A 19,734-nucleotide genomic window follows, 5' to 3' on the forward strand; every position below is an offset into this window, starting at 1 on the left:
CTTTCATCCTTTTCTGCCCCCCTCTGAAGCCCGCTGGCCCCCTGCACTCAGTGCTACCTCCCTTTCTGCCTTCACCCCCCGTTCTGCCCTTGCACACACGTGGCCCTGCAGCAGAACTGGCCCTTGCATTCCAAGCCTTTCCGGAGCTAGGCTCGAGGATCCGACCACCAGAATAGTATGACCTTGGGCAAGTGGCTTAGCCTTTCTGTGCAACAACCATAAGTGCCCCTCGAATCTGTAGGCAGCATCATTGAGAGAAGTCAGTCAATGGCAGGGGAGGCACCGGGGACAGACAGGTGACCCCTTTCTTCCTTCGACAAAGTTTCCCTGGGATATTTTCAGTTTTCAGACACACACACACACACACACACACACACACACACACACGCACACACTCTACAGTTACAAACTCATGGTATATTATTTTATGTGGCTTAAGGGAATTTTAAGGATTTTTTGTTTGTTTTTGTAAGCAAGGCTCATACTGACCACAAGCTTGGGCAATTGGTCTTTGGTCCATCAGTATAAATAGATATTTGTGGACCAAGTCTAAACCCCACCCATCACAGTCCTCCCTCAAGGCCCTGACGCAGTTTCTAGCATTTCCGGCCAACATGGATTTCTCTTTTTCCATCACAGCCTGTGCTACTGGCTGTCTCTACCAACCCCCTAGAACTTGACCACATCCAGTTCGCACCCTACTGGATTTGCATCTCTTGGTGTCATCGTACATATTTAGGTCCCTTATAACTCCTTATGAACGCAGGCAACCTTTAAAGGCTCGGCAAATGTGGTCACTTTGCCCAGAGGTCTGTCTGCAGCCAGGATCCCATCATTGTTCTAGAGCCAGGAGAGAAACATAGTTGAAAGCATATAACTCACCTGAGGAAATCTGAAGGAGAGAGGATGACGTGGGACAGGCATGGAAGCAGAAGCTGAGAAACAAAGTCCAAGGAAGGACTTGTGAAGAGGAAGCTGGAAGCACTGGGTCTCCACAGGACACAAGTGCTGCCTCACTGGGAGATTTTAGGGGGATAAACTTTTTACTTCTTTCTTGCAGTATCTCTTATATGAGGTTCCTTCTGGACTGGTCTTACCGATGCACTGACAGCCCACAGCTGTGCTCAGTGGCGCCCCCTGCGTGTGCTGTAGGGGAGAGGGAAAGGAGTATCTGCATTCTCCTTGTCTTCGGAGGTGACTGAGCATGATGGGGAAAGGACCCTGTGTTAGTCTCCTGGGGCTGCCATAACGAATTACCACATAGTGTGTGGCGTAAAACAACAGAAATTTGTTCTCTCCCAGTTCTGGAGGCTAGAAGGTCAAAATAAGGGTGTCAGCAGGGCCACGTTCCCTTTGGAGGCTCTAGGGAAGAATCCATCCTTGCCTCTTCCTAACTTCTGGTGGTTGCTGGCCATCTTTCGCATTCCTTGGCTTGTAGACACATCACTTTAGTGTCAGCTTCCATCTTCACATGGCTGTCTTCTTCCTGAGTGCCTGTGTCCCTGTGTCTTCACCTGGCCTCCTTATAAGGGCACCAGTCATACTGGATTTAGGACTCACCTTAATCCAGTATGACATCATCTTAACTAATTACATCTGCAAAGACCCTGTTTCCAAATGAGATCACATTCACAGGCGCTGGGGGATTTGAACTTGAACGTGTCTTTTTTGGGAAGACACAGTTCAACCCACAACAGAGCTTATGCTATTAAAGAAGTTGAGTCTGGCTGACAGACATAGAAAACAAAGTTATGGTTACCAAAAGGGATGGGTGAGGGAGGTAGATAAATTAGGAGTTTGGGATTAACGTATACACACTACTATATATTGGGTTGGCCAAAAAGTTCGTTCGGTTAGTGAATACGTTGTTCAATAAAGCTCTTCATGAAAATGAAAAACATCTTTTATTTGTACTTAAAACCGAATGAATTTTTTGGCGAACCCAATATAAAATAGGTAAACAACAAGGATCTACTGTAGAGCATAGGGAACTATACTCAATATCTTATAATAACCTACATGGGAAAAGAATCTGAAAAGGAATATATATATATGTATAATTGAATCACTTTGCTGTACACTTGAAACTAACACAACATTGTAAATTAACTACATCTCAATTAAAAAAAAAGAATTGATTCTGGTAGAGGAAAAAAAAAATACGTGCAATAGTGGACTTAAAGAACACACCCAAAAGTTATGTAAACCAGATATAAAAGACCATATCTTGGTATAACCTATTTTGTACCAAATATACTCATATACATATACATGTACATATACATATATGACATATACATAAGTATGTATTTTTTCCAGATGAAGATTCAAACACAATAAAATACAAACTATAAAACACTTAGAGGAAAATGTAAGAGTCTACCAGTATAAACATGGGGCAGGAGAAACTGTAAGTAAACATAGAAGCTATAAAAGCTAAGATGAACATACTTCACTAGGTAAGGCAATCAACAACCATGGGAACATATAAGGAAATACTCAAAACTTCCTAGCAGTTAGGAAATTACAAGTTCATGATGAAATGTCGCTACACCCGTAAGACCGGCAAAAATGAAAAGAAGTTGGAGGGGATACTTTTGAACATTGCCAGTGGAAATGTGAATTGTTAGAGCCTGTTTACAAAGCGTGATGGCAGCCTTGTTTAGATCCTGATTAGAACAGTTGCAAGAAAGTTGTTTGTTTGTTTAACACAAGAGAGAAATGTGAACACTAACCATTTGATGACATTAAGAAATTATCCTTAAAATTTTAGGTGTGATCATAGTATTATGGTTAAATTTTAAAGAGTCTTTTTTCTTTTTCTTAGAAGTTCTTATTGAAATATTTACTGGTAAAATGGTATAATGCCTAGAATTTACTTCAGATAATCCAGGGAGCAAGGGAATCAGTGACCAATGGTATAAAGCAAGGGTCAGCACACTAGAGGTGCAGGCCAAATCCAGACCACCTCCTGGTTTTGTAAATAAAGTTTTATTGGAATTCAGCCACAGTCATTCAGTTCCGTATTCATTTAGTATCGCTGAGGTGGCTTTTTCCCTCCAGCAGCAGAGCTGAATAGTTGTGATGGAGAGCATGTGACTTGCAAAACCTAAAATATTTACTAACTGGCTCTACAGAAAATGTTTGTGACCCCTCACCCATAAGGATGCATGTTTGGATGCAAGTTCATAATAATTGGTGCTGGGGACCGACTATATGAGGGCTTATTAGACTAATCATCATATTTGTGTGTGCTTGGACTTTTCCATAATGAAAAGTTTAAAAAAAAAAAAAAAGTGGAACCAGTAATCTCACTCCTAGTACTCTATCCCTTGGAAACGAAAGCCTCAATTAATAAGGATGTATGTATAAGAATGTTTACTAAAATAGTTTACTGGAAATAAATTGCCTCCCAATACAGGATGCTATAAATCACATCCACCCACGCCATGGAATATTATGTTATCTTTTTAAAGAATGAGCTAGCGTTTTACCAGTTCACTTGGAGAATGTTTCATGGGATATTTTCAAGTGAGAAGAGCAAGATGTGAAAAAGTCTGTGCATGAGAGTCCCAGTTTTATAGAACAGTGACAAAAATAAGCCCTTCAGGATGTAGGGGTGTGTGTGTGTGCGTGCGTGCGTGCACGCGTGCAGGATGCATAACGGGTTGCTAACATGGGTTGGGGGTAGAATGATGTCTGTGGAAGGAAGCAAAGCAAAACAGAAAAAGGCTGTATTTCAAAAAACAGCCTACACGATACGATCCCATGTATGTGTGTGTGTAAGTTACATTTACAGGTATAACGTGCTTTGCTTACTTCAGAAGAGAGTTACGATTTTTAAAACGACCAGAAAGGAGTGAATATTCGTCCTGCCCTAGGATAGAAGTAAGAAAATAAAAGGGAATTTGGTTAGGAGCTGGAAAGTGCCCAAGAGCAGGGAAACAAGAGAGGAGAGTGACCACTGTCAACCCGGGCCAGCTAGGGTAGGCTCCATGGAAGGTTCTAGCTGTGAGAGAGGGGGTGGCTGGACGGTCTTTGAGCCACAGCCCCTCCCTGATCTCAGCGCCTCTTCCTCCTGCTCCCGGAGAAATAATGTTTCCCTGGAGGATGAAAGGCATCCCTTTGTGCAGGCTTTAATTGCCATGTTGGGCCAAGTGAATGAGTGGCATGCGGGCGCAGCAGCTGGGCACAGCCAATGCCAGGCAGCAAAGCCCGCTGCCTTAGGACAGCCCGGGCCAGCTGGCCTGGGAGTGCTGCCCACCTCTGCCCCCCGCAGGGGGGCCCTGCAAGGGGACAGTGGAGCAGAGGGGTCTGCGGAGGGAGGAGAAGGGGCGGGGCGTCTGGGAGGGTCCCAGCCACTGTCAGAAGCTTATTCATCTCATCCTCCTTCCCCTCCCCCCTCCCTCTTGTTTTTCAGACTGTCAGCATCAATAAGGCCATTAATACGCAGGAAGTGGCTGTAAAGGAAAAACACGCCAGAAATATCCTTTTAGATGTTGCTTGGAGGACCGACCCCAAGGGGGGTCAGATGGCGGGGGGCGGGGGTGGGGGGGTGGGGAATGAGGTCGGGGTGAGGCATCCTTGCTCAGCTTCAGGAAGGAGAACCGCCCCCCACCGGCCAGGCCCCAGCAGGGTCTGAACAGTGTGGGTTGGCAACAGCTGGTCTCAGAGCCCACAGCCTGTTGAGGTGGAAGGGACCAAAGCGGCCATCTGGCCCAGTCTCGCCTCTCTCCTGGGACTTAGCTTTTCAGAACTACAGAGTCCTTTGAATTTACTCTCCTTTGAGAGATTTCCTCGGGGCACCAGAGGGGTTTTCACCTGTACCATCAAAGCGCTCTGGCCCTGCACCTTGCCACACTGACCACCCCCTTGGAGACATGCTCAAATGCCCTTCTCTGGACATGAAAGCAAAACAGAGGCCTTGGCGGCAGCGGTTGGCCTTAAGCCGACACAAGGGCTCTACCATGGGAATCAGAGCCACTTGTGTGAACTGGTTCACCCCAAACCAGAGGGAAGAAGATGAGAAGATCAGGGTGGACTAGGGAACTGGTGATTTGAAGATTTTTGCAAAGCCCCCCACACCAAGTTGGTGGAGGTCCTGGGTGACCACTGTCATGGGTCTGTGGCTTTGGAGGGAAGTGCAAGCAACCTGGCCGATGGATTCCTCGGGACCTGCCCTTGAGGTCAAGTCCAGGTACTCGAGGGCTAATCCCCGAATCCTGGAGGAGGGGCTGCCAGTGGGCCAAGGCTTGGTCTCTGTGTGTGCTAGGGCCAAGCACAGGGCAAGGGAAGGCTGGGCTTCTGTCTGCGATGGGAAGTTCCTTCTTGCTGGGGCTCAGCATGGTGGCTGCACCACAGCCAGTTGGGTTGGAACAACCTATCTTGAAGTCATCCCACCCCCGCCCCTCTGTGGAGGAGACCCTCCAGGTTAGAAGGCCATGGAAGCCCGGCACTGCCAGTGCGATGCCCAGAACAGGTCAGGCCCTCAGGAAATGTTGCTAAGAGCATGCACTGCTCTTCACTGGAAGGAAAGCAGCTTGTCTTTAGCAGAATATGCTTTGGTTGGAATTAGGGCTTTGCTGCAAGATGGGGCTATAGAACCTCTACCAGGTACCCCAGAAGCCTGGCCCAACCGTGAGCCTAGCCAGACCTTGCCTTTTTATGCCCTTGATGCTTTACTCAGTCAAGAAAACCAAACCAAGAAAAGCCCTCATTATTGGTGGCCCAATTGATTTTCACAGGGAGTTACCCAGTCTTGACCCTTCCCTGCTAAGAATACTGATCAGTCAGTCTGGTGCAAGATATGAAGTAAGAGAGAGACAGTTGTCACAGGACAGTGTGCTCCTCTGGATGGGTGTGAGCACAGAGAGGGCCAGGCCTGTAGTGGCCGGGCCAGGTCACACCTTGCCAGGGAGGCTCCCTGGGGTGATGGAACAGACCTAGAGGGAGATTCTGAAATCTCATCTCTGGGGCTCTCTGACTTTCTCTGGGACCTCGAGTGGGCCCAGTGGGACCTCTGTGAGCCTTAATTCCCTTGTCTGTCAAATGAAAGTGTTGGCTAAAGAAGCTTTCAAAGGCCTAACATTCCAGCTCTGACATTCTGGGAGTCTCTCTGCCTCACAATTTCTAAGGGGTGGATAAATGTTGAAAAGATCCACTCCATACAGTAGGGTTTTAAAGGCTAAAGATCTCACAAAACATTTATTATTTATCAGTACTTTTAAAGAACATCAGCTACCCTCATTACCAACTGAATGAGCATTTGGAAACCTGGTTTCATTTAGAAATGCTGTTCAGACAACCATTTATCCCTGGTGCCTGACTGGTGAACAGGTTGACACCCCCAACTGTGGTATCCACTCCTGGAGGGCTGAGGACTGAAGTCTTACTTTCTTTATATCCCCAAGTGCCTGACACGAATTGGGTGCGTTAAAATGCTTAGAAAATTAAAGAAAGACAGAAAGGTCTGCTTGCCTCTTTCCAAGCCGGGGTGCCCGGCCAGCTCCACACGTCCCTGGCTTCTGTTTCGGGAGATTGCTCTCCGGTAAAGGAGCCACAACCTACTGTGAGAAATCATCTCAGTTGAGGGTAGGGGGCTGTCCATCTTCTCCTCTTGGCTTCCTTCTAGTCCCAGGGGGCTGTGCTTGAGGTGAAACCATAAGTTATTTCAGAATCTCTCTAAGACCAAAAGCTGATTTCAGCTTCTAGACCCAAAAGTCCGTTTTCAAGGCAGCCCCTCTCGAAATGCAAATTTCAGTCCAGGGAGAGAACTTTACCACACTTTCCAGCTCAGAAGCAAAACAACATGTCTTTCGGGTGAGTCTCATGGTTTCTAACCTGAGGCAAGTCTTTCCTAAATGGTGCAGTGCTTCTTACCTGAGCCTGGATTAAAAAGCCGCAAGTTCTGAGGACATTGCCATACTTGGGGTTAATGGTGCCCAGTTACCGGGTGTGTGAGGCCTGTGTAAGCATCCATTACAAAAGAAATGTGGAAATCCTCTACTTGCCTCAGAAAGGGCTCCCTTAGGTCATTTCAGAGAGGACTGATGGGACTAAATCCAGGAGCTCTTAACGCTGTGACCAAAGATTGAGTTCTCTATTGGATATAATATTAATAGTAACTCGATAGTGCTGTGTTTTCCTGATGGAGATACAAGCCACTCATCCATGATTGGTGATGTGGGAAAGTTAAAATAAATGTAAATGTCTTCCAAGTTAAAAAAAAAAAAAAGTGGGAGGGGCTCCCTAATTACGGAGGCCTGGAGCTCTGTTAAAGTCACTCGAGGCCAGAAGGACATTTATTACACGCAAAGCGTGGCAGGCACTCCACGTGGCGGGTGTGTTTGGAATTGGATCTCAGAAGGAAGTGGCCCCAGGAGTCCTCATACAGGGAATTCAAGGTGTTGGGAAATGAAGGCACCCCTGAACGAGGCCAGGAAGGTTTTTAGAAGAGGTGGAGTGAAAGCGTCATTTTATTTATTTATTTACTTATTTATGGCTGTGTTGGGTCTTCGTTGCTACGTGTGGGCTTTCTCTAGTTGCGGTGAGCAGGGGCTACTCTTTGTTGTGGTGCACAGGCTTCTCACTGTGGTGGCTTCTCTTGTTGCTGAGCACGGGCTCTAGGCGTGCAGGCTTCAGTAGTTGTGGCACACGGGTTCAGTAGTTGTGGCTCACAGGCTCTAGAGCGCAGGCTCAGTAGTTGTGGCACACGGGCTTAGTTGCTCCACGGCACGTGGGATCTTCCCGGCCCAGGGCTCGAACCTGTGTCCCCTGCATTGGCAGGCGGATTCTTAACCACTGCGCCACCAGGGAAGTCCCGAAAGCATCATTTTTAAATTTAGGGAAAATACATTTTAAACAAAGACTGCCTCTTTCAGGGTAAGAGCACAATGCGTAATGGGAGAGGAGTCAGACGCTACCTGGAAGAGAAGCCAAGGGTGTCAGTAGCCAGGGGGTAGGGTCCCCAGCAGGGGCCAGGGCACTTGAAGAGCTGAAGCACACCCTTGCTTTGGAATCGTGTACAAGAAAGAATTTTGAGAGGCTGTATTGTGTTGTTAAAATGTTAGCTGTAATTATACACACACACCACACCCTCCACCCACCTCCCCACAAAGGCCCTACCACAAACTCGGCAAACCTAGAGGAAGGGCAGAGTCTGTCTTCCCACAGCAAAGTCCTAATTCCAACCGAAGCATCTTCCCACTAAAGGCCAACCAGAGCCACTGCTGGCCCAGAATGCACTTGTGCAAGTTAGGATAAGACACCTCTCCCAAAAGACATGGCTGTCTCTTTGGAAATCATCTAATAAAATGGATTTTATTAGAAGGAAGCACTTTTTTGCCCTCCGCCAAAATACTGCCAGGATACTTGTACAGATCTGTGGTGGCTTCATTATAAGCGGTGCCCTCTGATGGGTAGTGCCAGGCGCCATGAACAACACACAGCCCCCGCGGTGGCCTTTAGAGGCTTCATCCCAGGGTTGGTTGCCTTTGTTTTCCATGACCTTCCCTCACCGTGCATACTGGGCACCCACCATGAAAAGGGGGCGCAGACCTTTTGGTCTGTTGTCAACCGGCTGCCCCTCTCCAGCAACGCTGTGCTCTGCTGGAAGTTCTGCCACGTGTTCCACAAACTCCTCCGGGATGGACACCCAAACGTGAGTTCCTGGGGCTGCAGGGGATGGGCAGGGATCCAGGGACCCATGTGGGGAAAGTGCAGTTGCCTGAGTCACAAGAGCCACTCTCCACTCTCGCACAGGGGATGGCAGCTGCCCCCATCTCCTGGCCTCTTGGGTACCAATTTCATAGACGGCTTCGTCTCTCTCCCATCACCCTCTCTCCTCCACCCCAGACCCATGTTTCACCATCCTCTGTCTCCTCTCCTTCTCTCTCTAGGTCCTGAAGGACTCTCTGAGATACAAAAACGAATTGAGTGACATGAGCAGGATGTGGGTGAGTTTGGACACGCACCCAGGGGCCACCTGTGCCACCTTATCCTTTCCCAGAGGACACAGAACAAGGACTGTGGAATGGAGCAAATTCATCTCTTTCAGCTTGTTTAGCATTTCTCTCATGAACATCAGGGAGGGAGCCAAAGATGCTCCCAAATGGAACCATGATATCCACAGTCTTACCTGGGGTCCCTGGAAGCTGTAGGGAAGTTCTAGGGCTTGGGAGCTTCTCCTGCCGATGGAAGCTCATGTCATAATGCTCTCTGGGCATTGGGATCCTTCAGCAGTGACAGTCACAGTTCCTACTTCTTTTCTTCTACTGGTCCCATTGGGGTCACAGTACATTGAGAACTGGCATTCCCAATCCTTAATGCCAGTGGTTTTTCTTTCCTGTCTAGGGATTCTCAGTGCCTTAGGAAGAGGGAGGAGGTAGGTGGCAATATCAGAATACATTGAAAAGAGTGGTTTTGTACACATACCGGAATCCCTCTAGATTCAAGGAGTATGTGTATGGACAGGAGGTAATTTGCCCTTTGAAGAATCTCCCCAGGTGATTTTGATGTGTCATTTTGCCCCACTGGTTAAGAACTGCTATGTTAGCTCTTTCCTTCCAATTCTTACCTGTGTCTGTCTGCACTCACAAAATGTTAGCAATTATGTTGTCCAGTCTACCCATTATAGACGAGAAATACAGGCCCAGAGAGGGAAGCAGCTTTTCCTATGTCACAAGACTAGTTAACTTAAACAAAGCAGAGGTTTGTCCCCAAAACTCCCAACTGTATGCTAGAGAGCTTTCTATTACATTTCTGTAACATGGAAAGTTTAGGTCTTTTTCCTTTTTTTGCTAGAATTTATCTGGTATATCTTTTTTCATCCTTTTACTTTTGACTTTTCTATATTCTTTTTAATATTTTTTACATATATATTTATTGCACTGTGGCCAGAGAATCATTATGATATTGATTTTCGAAGTTTTTTTGAGACTTGCTGTGTGAGCTAGCTCATGGTCAGTTTTTGTTTAAAATTGAAGTATAGTTGATTTATAATACTATATTAGTTTCAGATGTACAGCACAGTGATTGACTGATTGACTTTTCTATATTCTTTTGTCTTAGAAATATACCTGTCAATAGCATTTAGTTGGATTTTTTTTTAAATTCAAGATGGCAGTCTTTGTCAACTGGACACTTACTCTGTTTACATTTATTATAATTCATAATATGTTTAGATTTATATCTCCCATCTTATTTTATGCTATTTGTCCCATCTGTTCTGTTTCTATTTCTCTCATTTTTGCCTTCTTTTGGATTGATTGGGTATTTTCTTTCTCATTCAGTTTCCCCCTCATTACTAGTGGGAAGATAAAAAATAAAAGCAGAGGTTTTGTTTTTTTTTAATTTTTTGATAATGTTATCTAATAATTACAAAGTGCATGCTTAGGTTATCAATGTCTAAAATTCATATCAATGTCTAGATATCATATCTGTTTCCAGTATAGCACAAAGACCTTAGAATATTTTAACCCCATTCACTCCCTTGTATGTTGTTGTCATGCTTTTTAATTTTTGTTGCTTTTAGACCCTAGAAAATATTTTATTTTAATTGTCTTATTCTGCACTCTTCATTTCCTCTTACATCTCAGGCCATCCATTTGGGATCTCTTTCTTTCTGCCTGAGTTACTTCCTTTAGAACTTCCTTTAGTGAGAGTGTGCTGGTGGCAAACAACCACTTTTACCTGATGGAGAATGTCTCTATTTCACCCTCATTCATGGAAGATATTTTCTCTGACTTTAGAATTCTGGGATAATAGTTCTTTTCTTTCAGCATATGGAAGATATTAGTCAAGGTGTCCTTCCACTGACTTCTGGCTTCCATCATTTTTATGAAGTCTGCTGTCAGAGTTACCATTGCTTCTTTGAAGCTAATCTGTGTTTGTTTCTCTGTTTTTAAGTTCTTAGTATTTATCTAGGTGTGAATTTATTCTAGATTCTTTGGACTTTTTAAATCTGTAGATTATTATATTTTATCAGTTACAAAAAATTCTCATTGTCTCTAAATATTGATTTGCTTCATTCTTTGTTTTCCTCTGAGGCTTTGGTTAGCAGTATTTTAGACTTTCTCACTCTATTCCCCATGTCTTTAAACCACTATTTGATTTTTTTCTACCTGTTTGTTTGTCTCTATACTGCATTCTGGATAATTTCAGTAAATCTAGCTTTCAGTTCACTTATTCCCTCTTCAGCTGGGTCTAATCTGTTGCTAAACCTCTCCATAAGGTTTTCAATTTTAGTATCATTCTCATTTCTTGGAATTTTAGGTTTGGTTTGGTTTGGTTTTTTCTAATCTGCTTGGCATTCTTTATAATTTATTGTGCCCTGCATATATTTTGAAACAGTCTCTAATTTTTTTTAGGCTTGTTAAATATAGTGGTTTTATATATCACTTTTTATAATTCTAGTATCTAAAGCCCTTAGAGGTCTGTTTCTGCCATCTGTTGTTTTGATGAATTTTGCTCCTGCTATGTAGTTTCTTTTTGTATTTAGTTACTTTTCTACTGTGAGCTGCTCATTTTCCTGGAGATTTTTTTGGTGGGAATTCTTTGAATTCTAACAAAGGCAGCTTCCTCCAGAGGGAATTGGCACTTGCATCCATTAAGATCACTCTAAATTAAATTCTCAGCTTAAAAGTTATGTGAATTCTGAGCAGATCCCCTTGAGGACTGGCTCACGGGTCCAATTCTCAGCAGTAGTTTTTTCCGCCCTCTGATCACAACAGTGGTTTAAGGCAGTAGATTTTCTTTGCAGTCCTCAGGGGCGACTCCTTCAGTGCAGGAGTACATGTGTGTTATTTCCAATTTACCCTTAATTCCCCTGCACAGCGGAGGAAGTCTTTTGGCTCTTCCACTAGACTCCTCAAGTTGCGCAGGTGAGAGCCCTGCCTCCTGTTCACCACCTGGGCCTTAAGGCCCAGAAAACCAAAACTCAGGTTCACTTGGTGTGGCAAAGTGCCCCCTCCCCACCATTCCCTGACCCCATCAAGTCATTTGCTCTCTGAATATCTGAATTACTCAGTTCCTGGCCTGAGGATTTCTTACTCTCTTGCAAGTTCATTAATGCCTTCAAAGCATTTTTAATATTCCACTCAATATTGTTAGTAGTTTTCAGTGGGAAAGTCAACCCAGTTACCTAGCCTGCCTGCCTTGTTATCCAAAATAGAATTCTTTTAGGTCTTTTTTCCTATGTAGTCTGTCTCTTCCATTTGACTAAGAGTTTCTGAAGTTAGAAACTTCTTTTACTTTTTTTTTTTAAATTAAGATCTTATTTTTTTAAACAGCAGTTTTAGGTTCACTGAACAATTGAGTGGAAAGTACAGAGTTTCCACATACCTGCCCTGCCCCCACACATGCATAGCCTCGCCTAATGGATGAACCTACTGACACATCCATCACAATCACCAAAGTCCATAGTTTATATTACAGTTCACTTGTGGTGGTGTACATTCTGTGGGTTTGGACAAATGTATCCATCATACAGGTTATTTTCACCGACTTAAAAATCCTCTGTGCTCTACCTGTTCATCCCACCCCACCCCTACTCATTCCACCCCCCCACCCCCACCCCCCAACTCTTGGCAACCACTGATCTTTTTATAGTCTCCATAGTTTTACCTTTTCCAGATGTCATATAGTTGGAATCATATAGTATGTAGTCTTTTCAGACTGGCTTCTTTCAACGTAGTAATATTCAATTAAGTTTCCTCCATGTCTTTTCATGGCTTGATAGCTCATTTCTTTTTACTGCTCAGTAATATTCCACTGTTTGGATGGATCACAGTTTATGTATCCATTCACCTACTGGAGGTCATCCTGGTTGCTTCCAAATTTTGGTAATTATGAGTAAAGCTGCTACAAACATCCGTGTGCAGGTTTTTGTGTGGACTTAAGTTTTCAACTCCTTTGGGTGAAAACCAAGGAGCTCCATAGTTGAATCGTATGGTAATAGTATGTTTAGTTTTGTAAGAAACCACCAAACTATTTTCCAAAGTGGCCGTATCACTTGGCATTCCCACCAGCAGTGAATGCGAGTCCCTGTTGCTCTGCATCCTCATCAGTGTTTGGTGTTGTCAGTGTTCTGGATTTCGGCCATTCTAATAGGTATGTGGTGGTGTTTCATTGTTTTAATTTGCATTTCCCTGTTGACATAGGATGTGGAGCATCTTTTCATATGCTTATTGACCATCTAAACATCTTTCATACGGTTTCTGTTAAGGTCTTAGGCCCATTTTTTTAGCTGGATTGTTTGTTTTCTTATTGTTGAGTTTTAGGAGTATATTTGTATGTTTTAGATAACTGTCCTTTATCAGATATGTCTTTTGCAAATATTTTCTCCCAGTCTGTGGCTTATCTTCTCATTCTCTTGACAGTGTCTTTTGCAGAGTAGAAGTTTTTCTTTGTTTGTTTGTTTGTTTTTGCCATGTTGGGTCTCAGTTGCCGCGTGGGCTTTCTCCAGTTGCGGCGAGTGGGGGCTACTCTGTGTTGCGCGGGCTACTCACTGCTGTGGCTTCTCTTGTTGCGGAGCACGGGCGCTAGAGCGCGCAGGCTTCAGTAGTTGCAGTGTGTGGGCTCAGTTGTTGTGGCTCATGGGCTTAGTTGCTCTGCAACATGTGGGATCTTCCTGGACCAGGGCTCGAACCCATGTCCCCTGCATTGGCAGGCGGATTCTTAACCACTGCGCCACCAGGGAAGTCCCAGAGTAGAAGTTTTTAATTTTAGTGAAGCCCAGCTTATCAATTATTTCTTTCATGGATTGTGCCTTTGGTGTTGTATCTAGAGTTATCACCATACTCAAGGTCATCCAGGTTTTCTCCTTTGTGATCTTCTAGGAGTTTTATAGTTTTGCATTTTACATTTAAGTCTTTGATCCATTCACCTTTTACTTTTTTTTTAATATAATCCATTTTTAAATTTTTTATTCATTTTATTTATTTATTTTTGGTTGTGCCGGGTCTTAGCTGTGGCTGGTGGGCTCCTTAGTTGCAGCCAGCGGGCTCCTTAGTTGTGGCATGGGAACTCTTAGTTGCAGCATGCATGTGGGATCTAGTTCCCTGACCAGGGATCTAACCCACGTACCCTGCATTAGGAGGCGAATTCTTAACCACTGCACCACCAGGGAGGTCCCCACCTTCTTGATCCTCATACATTTTCACATGAAGTATAGTTGTCTTTGATGATGAGCATATTTTTGCTTTTTCTACTTCTCACTACTTTCTGATTTTTCTATAATGAACAAGTATATCATAAAATACGAATTTTCGTAGAAAATTAATACATTATGCAATACTGTCATCTCTGGCATTGATGTTTTTAAACTCCTTTGATTACTCAACTCTCTTTGGTGCCCCTTGAGGCACCTTTCAAAGGATTCCTCTACGCTAGAGGATGTAGATGCACTTAGAAGAAAATGTAGAAGTCAAGAGTCACGTGGGAGCCACAGTTATTCAGTTTAAGGTTCTTTGTGCCCCATTTCCCTTTTCTTTTGTATATAATGGGGAGTCTGCTAAGCCTAGCTTCTGCCCAGGCACCTAGGACATGACTGCATGGGCAGACTCCATGGGAAGGCTTCTTCTTTACCAGCTGGGTTTAGTCCCATTTCAAACCCCCATCCCAGGTATAATACCATAGATACTCTTAGTCTGTTGAAATCCATCTGGAGGAGGTGTTTGTTCTCCTGTGTTTAGATAGAGAGACAAAAGGAAGGAGATAGCCTGTAGTCAGACTGTGATTACTAAGGATGGGAGACTTAAGGTTCTTAAATGAGAAACATCGTCCAGAATTTACCCAAAGGATGTTTGTACACAAGATGATACTGTAAGAATGTTCATCGAAACATAGTTTACATAGAAAAACTTGGCTACAATTAAAACACACAACAGTAGGGAGCTGGTCTGGTAAATTACAGTACAGACTTAAAATGTACTGGGTAGTCACGAAAAATAATGATACAGAAGAAAATTTAAGAAGATGGAAAAAATTGCAGTATATTAAGTGAAAAAAACCATATTGATCCCATTTTATCTTTTAAAATAAAGGTGGAGCACAGAGGATTTCTAGGGCAGTATCATACTCTGTATGATACTATAATGGTAAATCCATGTCATTATACATTTGTCAAAACCCATAGGACGTACAGCACCAAGAGTGAACCCTAACGTAAACTTACTTTGGATGATAACAATGCGTCAGGCTCACCAATTATAACAAATGTCCCACTCTGGTGAGCGATGTTAACAGTGGAAGAGGCTGTGTATGTGTGGGGATGGGGGGGACATGGGGAATCTGTACTTTCTGTTCCATTTCGCTGTGACCCTAAAACTCCCCTAAAAAATTAACTCTGTTTAAATTGAAAAAATAACCTTGTGAACCCCAAAATGTTAGCCATGATTGTATCTGGTGGTTAGGTTAAGGGTGATTTGTTTGCATATGCACTTTTTTACATTTTCCAAATGTTCTTTCTAATTTCGTTTTTCAATGTATATCAACATTTTATTAAAATTTTTCCAAATTTTTATTGTGGTAAAATACACATAACATGAAATTTACTACCTTAAGCATTTCTTAAGTGTACAGTTGAGTGGTATTAAGTACGTTCATATTGTTGTATAATCATCTCACCATCCATCTCTGAAATTTTTCATCTTGTAAAACTGGAAATCTATATCCATTAAACAATAACTCCCCATTCCCCTCCCCACCTCCAGCCCCTAGAAACCACCGTTTTACTTTCTGTCTCAAGATTTTTTACTAATCTAAGTACCTCATATAAATGGAATCATACACGATTTGTCCTTTTGTGACCGGATTATTTCACTTAACATAATGTACTCAAGATTCATTCATGTTGTAGTACGTGTCAGACTTTCCTTTTTAAGACTGAATAATATTCCGTTGTATGAGTACATCGCATTCTGTTTATTCATTCATCTGTTGATGGACACTTTGGTTGCCTCCATGTTTTAGCTATTGTAAATAATGCTTCTGTGCACATGGGTGTGCAAGTATTTTCAAGATCCTTCTTTCAATTCATTTGAGTATATACTGAGAGACGGAATTTCAGGATCACATGGTAATTCTATTTGTAGTTTTGTGAGGAGCTGCCATGCTGTTTTCCACAGTTGCTGTACCATTTTACATCCCCACTAACAGTGTCCAAGGGTACCAATTTCTCCACATCCTCCCCAGCACTTTTTTTTTTTGATATTAGCTTTCCTAATAGACGTGAGGTGGTATCTCATTGTAGTTCTTTTTTTTAATTTTTGTTGGAGTATAGTTGCTTTACAGTATTGTGTTAGTTTCTACTGTACAGTAAAGTGAATCAGCAATGTGTATACATGCATCCCCTCTTTTTTGGATTTCTTTCCCACTTAGGTCACCACAGAGCACTGAGTGGAGTTCCCTGTGCTATATAGTAGGTTCTCATTAGTTATCTATTTTATACATAGTATCAATAGTGTATATATGATTCTATCTGGTGGTTAGGTTAAGAGTGATTTGTTTGCATATGTACTTTTTTACGTTTTCCAAATTTTCAACAGTGGATGTATGTTATTTTCATACTCACACAAAATATATATTCTTTCAAAAAGAAATCCTGGCTGTAGATCTTTCAAACCAATGTTCTTCGTGTTGACACCCCACTTTCTTTCCTCATCCTGAAAGGGCCACCTGAGTGAGGGGTATGGGCAGCTTTGCAGCATCTACCTCAAACTGCTGAGAACGAAGATGGAGTACCACACCAAAGTGAGTCTTTGCAACAATCCTGCTGCCACTGCCAGCCATGCACTCCCCCCGCCCCTGCTTCCCCCACCTCCCCGCCCTGTCTCCTCACACCTGGCTGGGCTTAATTGTCAGGTTTTCCAGGTAATGAGACAGCCTGGCTTCTTAGGGAGTGTTCACACCATATCCCAGCTATGTAAGAGGAAACGTTTTATAGAGTAACTGCAGTCAGGCCCCTGGGATGTGACAAGGGGCCTGGGATTTTGGCCCAGGTCTTCTGCACCTTTTGTTCCCCATTTTGCAAATAGAAAGAGGAACCCGATCCACCAGGTGGCCTTATAAAAATACTTCAGAAGCACTGACTTGACTGTTAATAGAAACAACGCCTTCCATTTATATAGTAAGTTTCCACACAGGACCTTCTAATCAAGATATGACTTTAGCTGATATTTCTTTTTTTTATATAAGATTTTTTGAATTTTATTTTATTTATTAGTATTTATTTTTGGCCGCATTGGGTCTTCTTTGCTGCATGTGGGCTTTCTCTAATTGTGGCGAGCGGGGCCTACTCTTCGTTGCAGTGCGCAGGCTTCTCGTTGCAGTGGCTTCTTTTGTTGCGGAGCACGAGCTCTAGGAGCGCGGGCTTCAGTAGTTGTGGCTCGCAGGCTTTAGGGCGCAGGCTCAGTAGTTATGGCGCGCGGGCTTAGTTTCTCTGCGGCACATGGGATCTTCCCGGACCAGGGCTTGAACCCGTGTCCCCTGCATCGGCAGGTGGATTCTTAACCCCTGCGCCACAAGGGAAGCCCTAGCTGGTATTTCTTACACACTTAATGCATGTAAAAAATGCATGTGTGCCAAGTGGCATATAAGATTAAGAAAAAAGGGTCTACTCTTTAGGCGTTTACAGATCTGTCGGAGAGAGAAGCTTATACACTTGCAGTAGCTGTGTAATAGTGCCGGGCAGGTATGTGTGCCTGCAGAAAAGTCGCCAGGGACGTTTTGAAATGATGGAGGGATATGGCATCCTAAAGGGCAGAATGAAGGAAGTGGGTCTTGAGGTGGCCCTTGAAGGGTGGGTATGAGGCACATAGGAGGTAAGGAAGAATGGCATGCCAGGTGGGAGGGAAAATGGCCAGAATTAGGGAGCTGGCGGTGGAAATGGAGAAGGGGACCAGGTCATCATAATGTCCCGACTGAATGAGGAAGTAAACGCGACCGGAAGGATAAAGGCACCGGCCTGAGTCTCTGAGGCAGATAAGCAGGGGTGGTGGGCCTGAGGGCAGGAAGGGGCTGCAAGGGCAGAGCGCCGGGTGTTACAGCCAGAGACGGAGGTGCCGGCGTGGAGGATTTCTTTCTTCAGAGCCTGAAGAACTCACACTGGCATTTAGAGCCCCCTTGGTGGACTGGCCACCCATCTCTCTGTGCTCCCCTCCACCTGCCCTGCTGCCCTGTGTTCCACCCGCTCCAGACAGACCACACCGAGGAAGAGAGCAGGATACAGATACTCGACAGCTGATGATCCCACATAACTTCCCCTGACTGTGTGGGTGCTCGATGTAATATTTTCCAGCCTTCAAGTTTATTTTACTGATTATGTTTTGCTAAAGTTAATGTGAGAATGGGTTTGCCGGCCCTGAGCTCACAATAGCCGCTTCAGGAGATGGCCAGAGGGCAGCGGGAAGCCTGGATAGTATTCAGAACATATTGGAAATAAGCAAAGGCTGCACTGCCTGCATGGTGTGGGTGTCAAGTTGAAGACCGACTGCTCTCACACGCTCAGTGTCATTGCACCACAGTGAAGATGTCTGTGGCACGGGCTGCGAGTGAGGGGCCCTCCCCCAGGTCCCAGGGTTGGGATGAAGCCTTCCCCTATGATGATGGGCGGTGGGTGTTCTTTGCCGTGAACCAATCACAGGACCTGTGTGTGCGTGTGTGAGGCTGTAAGCGCTGCCACACCTCCCCAGGGAGCACGCAGGCACCTGTACCAAGCAGAATCCACCTGCTGCAGCCCGAGCTCAGCGGGGCTGGCTTGCTTGATGTCGGCTTAGTTGGTCTGTATAGAGAGCTCTTGAGGTGCCCTATTCTGACTTCCTCTGCCTCCCTTCCAGAATCCTAGGTTCCCAGGCAACCTTCAGATGAGTGACCGGCAGCTGGACGAGGCCGGAGAGAGTGATGTTAACAACTTGTAAGTGGCTGTCCTCACATTCTGGACTCGATGAGAGAGAAAGCTTGGGTAGATGCTGTCACTTCCGGTTAGGGTCACAGAGGACCTGAGGGCAAGGGCAGTGGCTGGGGTGGGGACTAAAGCCCCTGAGTGACTTGACCTTGGGGCCACTTACTCCTGGTGCCTTCTCAAGAACCCTTCCAGGGCACCTCCCACTCCAGGCCTCCCTTCTCTGTGCCCCTCTCCCCTCTTTCTTTGCTGCTTTCACTGTTGAATTCACCCTGCTTGATCTTCCAATGGCCTTAATATCCACTTAGTTTGGGGCTAAGAATTGAAGCTGGTGTGTGTGTGTGTGTGTGTGTGCGTGTCTGTGTGTGTCTGTGTGTGCACGTGTACACTGGCGGCAGTACAGGGCTTGGGGGCCGGGACAGGTGGAGCGCTGGCCTCGGGCCGTGGAGTATAAGCTCTCTTTCCTCTTGGGTCCAGTTTCCAGCTGACGGTGGAAATGTTCGACTACCTGGAGTGTGAACTTAACCTCTTCCAAACTGGTGAGTCTCTCCCTCCCGTCTGGCCCAGGCTTTCCTGGGCATTCACCTAACCCCCAGCCTGGTTCCCTGCTTGGACCAGCTGGCCTAGCCCCCGTCTCCATACAAGTTATGCAGTTCATGGCCAGGGAGATGGAGCTGCCCTCACTGTGTCTGTTCTTTTGGCCCTGGTGCAAGGAGGGGCTGAAGCCCAAGGGCATTTTCACATGAGCGGAAAGACCGCGATCCCCACCCTGCTGGCCTCCCTGCTAAGCCTAGGCCTCCAAGAGTCCAAAGACAGTTCCGGCCTCTGACAGACCC

General features: G+C 44.8%; 1 protein-coding gene and 1 non-coding gene across 3 annotated transcripts in view; both read left to right on the top strand.

Moving 5' to 3' along the window:
• Positions 1 to 19,734, top strand: part of HIP1 (huntingtin interacting protein 1) — a 150,845-nt gene that overhangs the window by 98,488 nt on the left and 32,623 nt on the right. For both annotated transcript variants that reach the window (XM_065891783.1, XM_065891785.1), the window contains exons 2-7: positions 4,421 to 4,484; positions 8,517 to 8,659; positions 8,898 to 8,954; positions 16,669 to 16,749; positions 18,834 to 18,910; positions 19,376 to 19,437. In XM_065891783.1, the coding sequence (XP_065747855.1) occupies positions 4,421 to 4,484; positions 8,517 to 8,659; positions 8,898 to 8,954; positions 16,669 to 16,749; positions 18,834 to 18,910; positions 19,376 to 19,437 (484 nt within the window). The remainder of the gene's footprint in view (positions 1 to 4,420; positions 4,485 to 8,516; positions 8,660 to 8,897; positions 8,955 to 16,668; positions 16,750 to 18,833; positions 18,911 to 19,375; positions 19,438 to 19,734) is intronic.
• LOC136135757 (small nucleolar RNA SNORA25) lies at positions 7,029 to 7,161 on the top strand. The gene has a single exon (XR_010656602.1). It is a non-coding gene; the product is annotated as a small nucleolar RNA SNORA25 (small nucleolar RNA).

The sequence above is a fragment of the Phocoena phocoena genome, chromosome 15 (assembly GCF_963924675.1).
Source record: "Phocoena phocoena chromosome 15, mPhoPho1.1, whole genome shotgun sequence".
NCBI lineage: Eukaryota > Metazoa > Chordata > Mammalia > Artiodactyla > Phocoenidae > Phocoena > Phocoena phocoena.